The sequence below is a fragment of the Chiroxiphia lanceolata genome, chromosome 1, assembly GCF_009829145.1.
Source record: "Chiroxiphia lanceolata isolate bChiLan1 chromosome 1, bChiLan1.pri, whole genome shotgun sequence".
Lineage (NCBI taxonomy): Eukaryota > Metazoa > Chordata > Aves > Passeriformes > Pipridae > Chiroxiphia > Chiroxiphia lanceolata.
Window position 1 is genome coordinate 121,542,013 of NC_045637.1, and position 9,007 is coordinate 121,551,019.

Here is a 9,007-nt window from a genome sequence, read left to right on the forward strand (position 1 = left end):
TGCCCGCGCCCCGGGCCGGGACCCGGCCCCGCGCGCTGATTGCGTTATTTAATTATCTCCACTTTATTCCCTCAGATGTTTATCAGCTGCTTTGCATATCACGTGGGGGCGGGCGGGCCAATGAGGGCCGGACTGGCGCGACGCTGGCGCGTCAGCCCTGGTCAAGTCCCGGAGATTGAGTATCTCTTTTTTCAGTCTTTGGGGCTTTTAAAAAAGAGCCACTAGTCTCAATGCGGAGCGGGCTATGACAGCCTCCGTGCTCCTCCACCCCCGCTGGATCGAGCCCGTCATGTTCCTCTACGACAACAGCCTGGATGAGATCAATAAGAACATGGACGGATTTCACGCCGGCAGCAACTTCGCGGCGGCGGCGGCGGCCAACCCCTGCCGCAACCTGATGGCTCACCCCGCGCCCCTGGCCGCCCCCAGCGCCGCCGCCTACACCTCCAGCGAGGCCCCCGCAGCCGGCATGGCCGAGCCCGCTGTCAAGCAGTGCAGCCCCTGCTCGGCCGCCGTGCAGAGCTCCTCCGGGGCCGCGCTGCCCTACGGCTACTTCGGCAGCGGCTACTACCCCTGTCGCATGACCCATCACAACGCCATCAAGTCCTGCGCCCAGCCCGCCTCCACCTTCGCCGACAAGTACATGGACACCTCGGTCTCCGGCGAGGAGTTCACGTCGCGGGCCAAGGAGTTCGCCTTCTACCAGGGTTACGCCGCCGGGCCCTATCAGCCGGTGCCCGGTTATCTGGATATGCCCGTGGTGCCGGCCATCGGCGGCCCCGGGGAGCCGCGCCACGACCCCCTGCTCCCCATGGACAGCTACCAGCCTTGGGCCATCACCAACGGGTGGAACGGCCAAGTGTACTGTCCCAAGGAACAGAGCCAGCCGCCTCACCTCTGGAAATCCACCCTCCCGGGTAATACACCTGCATGGCTCCCCCCGTCCCTTCTTTCCTTCTTCCCCCGCTCGTTCCTCCCGGGTATCCCGCCTGCAGGGCTCCGGGATCACTCTCCAGACTGACCCTTCCCCGCTCCTCCCGCGGTCCCCTGTCCCATCTTGCCCCGGTCCACACATGCCCCGGCGCCGCTGAAACGGCACCGGTGCCGCCCCCTGCCCCCCGCCGGCGCACGGCACATCCCGCCTCGCCTGGCCGGCCCCGACGCCGGCCCCGGGAGAGGAAACAGCTGAAAAGGGCCGCGGGAAGGTCTGTGGTATTATTTTCCATAGACCACGGAGCACGCAGGCTGGGTAAATCGCTGCAGCCCCTCTCTATCCTTCCCAGAGTCCCTGTCCGGGCTACGTGGGTTTGTTATTATTTGTCTGTCTGACAGAAGCGAGCCTTTCCCTGCCTAGAAGCTGTCTGCGGAGGCCAGGAAAGAGGAATCCCCAGTGCTGAGCCGGGCATTAGTAGCTAAACCGGAGCGGGGCAGGCAGAGGAGTGCGCTGTAACTCTAACCCTTATATCAATTGAAGATGTCCTAAACGGTTCGAGCGATTTTCTAACGCTTGCACGCGTGGTTTTTCTGTTCCAGACGTCGTTTCTCATCCCTCGGATGCGAACTCGTACAGACGTGGAAGAAAGAAACGAGTGCCTTACACAAAGGTCCAGTTAAAAGAACTCGAAAGGGAATATGCTACAAATAAATTCATTACCAAAGACAAACGGAGGAGGATTTCGGCGACTACAAATCTATCAGAGAGACAGGTCACAATCTGGTTCCAAAACAGGAGGGTCAAAGAGAAAAAAGTAATCAACAAATTGAAGACTACCAGTTAACGGATTAAAAATGGAGAAGCAGTAATTCAAGAGTTTCAGAACTTTTTTTCGTGTTCAGATTAAAATAATTATTAATAATAATTAAAAAGAAAAAAGACAATGAACCTCTTCTTTCAGAACAAGAGATCTGTATCTTTGGATTATAGCTTTTCTTTCTTTCTTTTTTTTTTTTTTTTTTTAATAATGCTGTAGCGAATGGTTAAAATTGACAGCTCTCCTGAAATCCCAAACAGCCAGCCAGTATCACTGACAGACTGTAAAATCCACATGCCCAGCCCCGAGAGATACACTTTCAATTAAGACACGATTTTCTGAGAAACTTGTAAATACTTCTACGACCTTACTGTTTGAGAGAAGACTCTTTGTGGCCACGATGCGAGAGCTGGTTAACGTGAGGAGGTCGATGTGGACACATGATCTGGTTTTCTTCCATTGCAATCCAAACTGTATCTTGAATGACTGCTCAGGTAAACCATAGTGAAAAAAATTACAATTACTGTATGTTTTTAAACAATGCATTTAATGTCAAAAAGTAATAATAAACCTCGAAGGTACTGAATAAGGATTTCAGAGACATCAGTAATGAAGGAAGTTCTGTGGAGAATCTATCTTGATAATAAATTTAAAACATCGCAAATTAGTGAGATAGAAGGGAAAATATTTGCTTGGAGATGTCTTTCATTTTTTTTATTATTATTATTTTTATTTTCCATTGATGATTTCTTGTCATCTGAATTGGTGGGGTTTTTTGTTATTTTGGGGGTTTTAAATTTTTTTTTTCTCCTGCAGACCATAGAACAGATACATTTTAAAGGACTCTGCCTGTTTTAAACCTCAAATAATCTTCAAGAATTTATATTCTAGGTCCCCAGAAATTATAGTATTTGAACATTGGCATTTCTTTACCGTAGAAAAAGAAATTCCTGGGAAAAAAATACCCAAGAACTTTGAACTGAAATACATTTTTCCCAGAATTATTTTGATTTATATAATCTATATTTGATTTATAAGTAATTAGTCGTTTCTCCTTGTTTATTGTCTGTTATGAGGCCGCAGTAGAACGTTTAGGGATTCTTTTTACAGCACCTTTTAATCAAATCAGTTATTTCAACCAGCACATTATTTTGTTTTTATTCACTATAAGAAGCTATTTTGTAAATAAAAAAAAATTCAGCGCACTGTGAAAATGTACTTATGCACCCTTTTTTTATATATATTTCTACTGAAAAATGAAAACCCAAGACGTGTAGAGGTATAGTAGTATTAATACTGTTAATAAAATAGTCACTGTAATAAAATCTGAAAGAAATACTCTTTTTTATTTTTCCATTCCTACGCGAATTTAATAAGAAAAATATAATGTATCTGTCTTATAATTGTAATAGTGTTGTCTTCCATTATGTAGCTTATGCATATATGGTGTATTTTTGTTTTATTTTTCTTGGCGGTGTGTGTCTGGGGGCAGGCATGCCTGATAACCAGCGTTTCTAAACTATAAATGTTTCCGTAATGTTAAACAGTGGTTTTGCAGTGAGGCTAGGGGCCAGGGGGAGGAAGAGCAGAGTGATACAAGCACAGCGCTGCAGCCCTCGCCTGTAAATGGAGGCCGGCGCCCGGCCCCTGGGACGAGGGCACGCTGCCCAGCCTGCCGATGCCTCTACGGGGAGGTGGCGGGGGGGCTGCGTGGCGATGACAGCACGGGGAAGGCCCGAAACCTTGACCTTGAGGGGAAAAAAGCCGATTTGTGACCTTGACTTTTGACAGCTCCTGGCGCCGGCGGCATCCGCGGGCCGACAGCGCCACCTCGTGGGCGGCGCCGCGCCTGCACCCGGCCGCGCCCGCGCAGCATCGTCGCGGCGGGCGGGCGCTGGAGCGGGCACCGCCGTGTGTGTGCCGGGCGGGCAGAGAGCGGAGAACGCCGCCCGAACCTGCGAGGTGGAGCAGGTTATGCTTCCCGCACTCCCTCTCTCTCTCTCTCTCTCTGGCAGTGGCGAGTCTGAACTGCGAGTGAAACTCAGTGCTAAGCCCGTGCCCGGCCGGGGGGTGCCGGTGCGGCGCAAGGAGCCGCAGGCCGGCCCGTGGCGGGTGACTTTGGTCGGGCACAAAGAGAAGTTTGCTTTCGCCGCCTATCTCCTGGGGTGGTCTGTAGCTCTAATTAGAGCTATTGGGGAACCTTTATGGTACATTTAGAGGGTATCATATACCGCGCTAGCTGTGCGCTTCTAGCCTTACATTTCTGAAATTCAAAAGGACCCACCTCTGCAGGGATCAACGCAAAGCGATTTCCGACCCTCAGATCTGACTGTAACGCATTCGTGCAATAACTCTCATGAAAACTACCTGCAGGAGCAGGATTTGTTTTCCAGGAGGCTTTCGTGTCGGGGGCTTTGCCCTCCGTTCGGGATTTTAGCCTTTCCTCTGTGTGCAGCCGCACAGGGCTGCGAACTGCTGCGTTTCCTCGGTCCGCGAAGCGCTGTGGTTTGTCAGGCCGCGGGAAATCCGCGGCCGCGGAGCGTGGGAATTTCGGCTGCATCCCTTCAGAGGTCGGTCAGGGACTTTCGGAACGAGATTTCTTCCGTCCCGCTGCGAAAATAGCCGAGGTGTGTTACATTAGTGGCAAGCGGTTTTCAGGCCATGCAGTTTGATTGTGCTTTGGGGTGACAAGGTGTCAGCCCCCTGTGACAAGCACCGGCCTTTCAGCGGCCCGCGACGCCGTGGGAGGGACCGCGGGTAAAGATCCATGGGCGCAACACCAGCCGAAGGAGCGACAGATAGCTCGTCCCTGGTGGCCGGGCCTTGGGCTGCCCACGGGCGAAGGGAGCTGGGTGAGACCCCTGTCGCCACTGATGAGCCAGTAGTCTCCACGACCTCTGCAGTAGCTCTGTGGCCTAGGATTTTCAGCGGACCTGGAGCAGGCAGCAAACTCCCGCACTGGAGTTACTGGGGCCGCGAGCAGCCGCTTCTCCCTACCCGGAGGTCTGGGGCTGTGGGACCTGACTCCCACTGACCATACCTGATCTCCGCGGGCAATCTGCTTCGGCTGCAGGCGCGGGACAGCTACCTGTCCGCCACCTCATTGCGATGCTTTCTCCTGAAGGAGCGAAATTGCCTGATGAAAGCCGCTAGTGAATTACACTTGTTCTTGCTCCGAGTGAATAATTTTGTTTATTCCGTTGTATTTAGCAACCCGTATAGCTGTTGCATGAGACGCTGCAAATTACATCTACTGCAGGTCGGAGTTGGGGGTGATACGTAGGATTCAGTCCTCCGTAGCTTAGGCTCCATCTTCTATTCTTAGGCTCGATCTTCTATTTTCAGAGTAGAAGAGCCCTAGAGCGACATAATTCAGGGACGCCTTGAAAGAAACCCATAGTGAGAATATGGCCGACATTAGTATAATTGCAACTGGGTTGGGTTTTTTTCTTTTTTTTTTTTTGGGGGGGGGGGTGTTGGTTGATTTTTTTCTTTTTTTTCTTTTTTTTTCTTTTTTTTTTTTTTATTGTGTGTAAGGTAATTTTTAATCGGAGCTAGCATCTGAAGATTATGTTTTCAAACCGAACTACCCACCGTTCAAATCTGCTAAGCATTTCAAGACGTACCGTGGATTAGCGAAAATAAATTCCCACTACTGTTCAAATATCTCAGCAGCATATATATTTCACAGGGTAAAAAGGGGAGCGTTTGACTCGCGATCACTGGCAGGAGTAAGGTAACATTTTGGATCTGACCCCTGCTACCATATAAGTCAGCGTCGAGGCTCCGAGGCTCTCGTAGGAGGAGTAGGTCGTGTTTCCCGGCCCTGCAGCGGAGAGACACGGTCGGGGGAGCAGGATCAGGCTCACGGCGAACCGGCGGCAAAGCCCCCTCTCCCTCCGGTGTGTTCCCCCCAGATGCCCGGGCATGCGGCGGCCGCGGCGGCGGCTTCGCGCCCAGTCCCGAGAGGACGGCCTCTCCTCTCTGAACGGCTGTCTCCTCGGGCCTGTCTCCAGGCGCGTACCGGGAAACATCCCACGGTGCGGTGGCTTGATCAGGTGAGTTAAGGCCGGTAACTCCATGCCTTGCTCTCTGGGGCACCGTGAAGAGGGGACTGAGGGAAGCGATGGTGCCCGGCGGAACCCCCGCGGCCGTGGGGCGATTCAGGGCACGGAGACGGGTGTGTCTGCGGTTTTCCGAGTCGCGAAAGATTCGCTGTCTGTTGGTCTTGCGTGCACTCCCACCCTCCCTTCGGTCGTCCCGCGTGTCTGCCTATCCACGGCTGCATCCACGCATCCTCCATCCCTCCATCCCTTCGCCGAGTAGATGTGGCCTCGGAGCGTGGGGGAGAGCGGGTATGTAGGTGTGTGTGTTCGTGTTATTTATTGCCTTCATTTACCGTCCAAAAGCTGTTGGCACATACATTTTCAAGTACAAATTGCCGTTGTATTACATATTCCCCTCTTACCAATCTGCCGACAGGGTCCTAAAATACATCCCTGATATGTTTTGCAAGTGAATATATCACCTACGAAAATAATTAGGCAACGTGATACATTAATGCACGACGTCCATCCCTGCACGCGATTAAGAGAGAATTATTATTTATATTCCCCGTGTTATGGAGAGTGTTTTAAAATGGGGAGGGGGAGGGGGTGGACGACTTACTGTGCCTGGCTTGCTGTGTAGAGTGCATGTGCAAAGAGTTTTATTTGCAAACGTTAAAAAAATGTGCTGAAAGAAGAATTTGAAAGGAAAACAAACAGAAAATTAAAACCCAAAAGTATGTAAACAAAGTAGGGTCTTTATTTTCTTATCTTCCCTTGAAATAAAAATGTTAGGTATAAGATTTTAGCATATGTGGAGAGAGAGGCAAGGGACAGAGGAAGCAAGTTAATACTGCATATTTCGTGTATAATTGGAGCATTAATATCAGAGCAGCATATCTTGAGTAGTGTTAACGCACAATATACTTAAAGACAAAAAACCCCCCTCAGTTTCACTCCAACCTTCACTTAATCTAGTTCACTTTCAGTCTTGGATTCAGAAACGTATACTTTAATTCCCAGTATCTGGGAATGTTAGTTTGTAATTGCCTAACTCTTGGAGCCCTCTATCCCTCAGACTTCCCATGGGCAGAAAGTGTCCTTAGGTCTTGGACACGGACAGACAGGTAAAACAAATGTTGTATTGTTGTATTTTTTCCCCACCAAGTGAATAATCTGGTATTTAATCTATCCCCGGCTCTAGCACTTGGCAGTAGCAAAGGTGGTTTGCTATGGGAAATAAACTTTGACAGGAGCATATTTCCGAAAAAGAGTAAGTATAACTGTAAAGCTATAATTTTTTTTCGGCTGCATTTTGCTCAGAAATATTCCCACTTAAAAACCCTGGAATGGCCCCTAAAGCAAAGGGGGGGAAAATGTGATCCTTCATATCGAAATGTTCAGAAAATCGCCCACTGTTTCCAGAATAACCACTTTTTTTTCCTATGAATTTGAGCGAACGGGTAAAAATCTTGGTCATTAGTCTATAAATTAGTTATTTTAAAAAAATATCAGTGGCTTAAATAAAACCCCATTCCTGGTGCATTTCAGCATCCTCCGTGGGCAGCATTAGCAATAAAATCAAGACAGCGTTTAATACAAAAAAAATATTGGCAGGCGCTAAAAGGCCGTTTGTCGCCATTCATAACACTTAGATCCGTTTTAATGCACTTTCATGATGATTTGAAGAGATGGTCTTGCGAGTTCTCGGAGAGTAAAGGAGTTCAAAAAGAAGAGGGGGGAGGCAACTGGGGGGTGGCTTTTCGGCGGGACCGTGGGACGGTGGATGCAGGGACTGGCCGATGTGTCGCGGACGCGGCTGTAGGAGTCCGGCCGCGCGTGTTTTAGCCACGCCGTGAGCCTCTCCCTGCTCCCTGGGCCCCCTCGTCCTCGAATGCATTTGATTCATGAACTAGGGTACGAAACGCAAATGTTCATTAAGTCTTTCCTCCCTCCCGCCTCCGCACCCCCAAAAAGAATTTTTTTTTTCTCCAGTGAATAGCTTCAACATGGCGTGCTGAAAGGCAGAAGCTTTGCCCGTTCCTAGATCTGAACTGTGATTAAACATCCCCAAAGACAGCATCTCTCTTCCTCCTGTCGCTTCCCCCTCCCTTCCCTCCCCTTAGCGTAAAGCGCCCTCTTCTACGTAGGAAAGGTCAAGTCCTACAACGCACAACCCACGGTCATTACTGTACTGTGACCCGGGGTGTACTGGGGAGGAACGACCGGGTGTCTCGTGATCAAAAACACTGGGACTTTTTTTTTTTTTTTCATCTCTCCTTCTCGTACGATGGGAATCCGTGGAATTAAACAGCGTTTTAGCCTCCTGCAATCACCTCTTGTGCTAATCGCCATCGGAAATCCTAAGGGACTACCAGAGACAGAGAGAGAGGGGGAGACAGAGAGAGGGGGAAAAATAGCTATAATAGTAGTAGTAATAATTACAGTAATAATCGTCATTAGCCTGTGATATCGCTGCATTTTGCCTGAAGCTGGCAGGAAGGACGATGTGCCCTAGTGGCTAGATTTCTCTCCATCTAAGGGCAGACCAACAACAACTAGAACAAAAAAAACCATAACCCCCCAAATCAACAGTAACCCAAGTCACTGAGAAATCGAGAAGGAATATTTGGTGGACCAGGTATATTTAATCTGTAAGAGAGGAAACAAAAAAAAGTGCAATCCTTCCTCACTGATCTGGAGGTCTACAGCCCAGCGCGGGATCCTAGCTGTCAGTCACCGTGGGGATATATTTTTGCACAGGCGAGAGACTTCTGGATGCTGGGGTAAGATTTTCGTGCTCTTCCTGGAAGCGGCTGAATGTTTCTCCTGTCCCCCTGCTCGGTGGTGAACTATGCAAACAAGCCAACAGCAAACACCCACCCCGTCCCCTCGCAAAGCCCCCTGCATGATTCGAGCACAGTCATTCGGAAGGCCTTTGTGGAGAGTTTCCCAGGCCCCTGCTCCCCCCTAGCCCACCCACTCACTTCGCTCCTTTTCTCCCACGGTGTATAAGGCCAAAGTGCCGCTTCTGCTGCGGGGACCTGGGTGAAGGCGTCTGCCTGGGCTGATGCTGATAGAGCTGAAGAGCCGGTTGTGAAAAGTAAGACTGCTTCTCCTAGCTTGGTTGCCGGCTACATCTTTCCCAAGGATGCTACTTCCCACTCTAGCATAGGTGGGAAACAAAGAAGGCTCTTGGCAGGAAAGTGC

General features: G+C 49.9%; 1 protein-coding gene across 1 annotated transcript; it reads left to right on the forward strand.

The window, feature by feature from the left end:
- Positions 1-244: 244 nt before the first annotated feature.
- Positions 245-1,826, forward strand: HOXA13 (homeobox A13). The gene is made up of 2 exons (XM_032702447.1): positions 245-917; positions 1,534-1,826. Exons 1-2 carry the CDS (start codon positions 245-247, stop codon positions 1,776-1,778), a joined length of 918 nt encoding a protein of 305 aa, XP_032558338.1. The 3' UTR covers positions 1,779-1,826.
- The last annotated feature ends 7,181 nt before the right edge of the window (positions 1,827-9,007 follow it).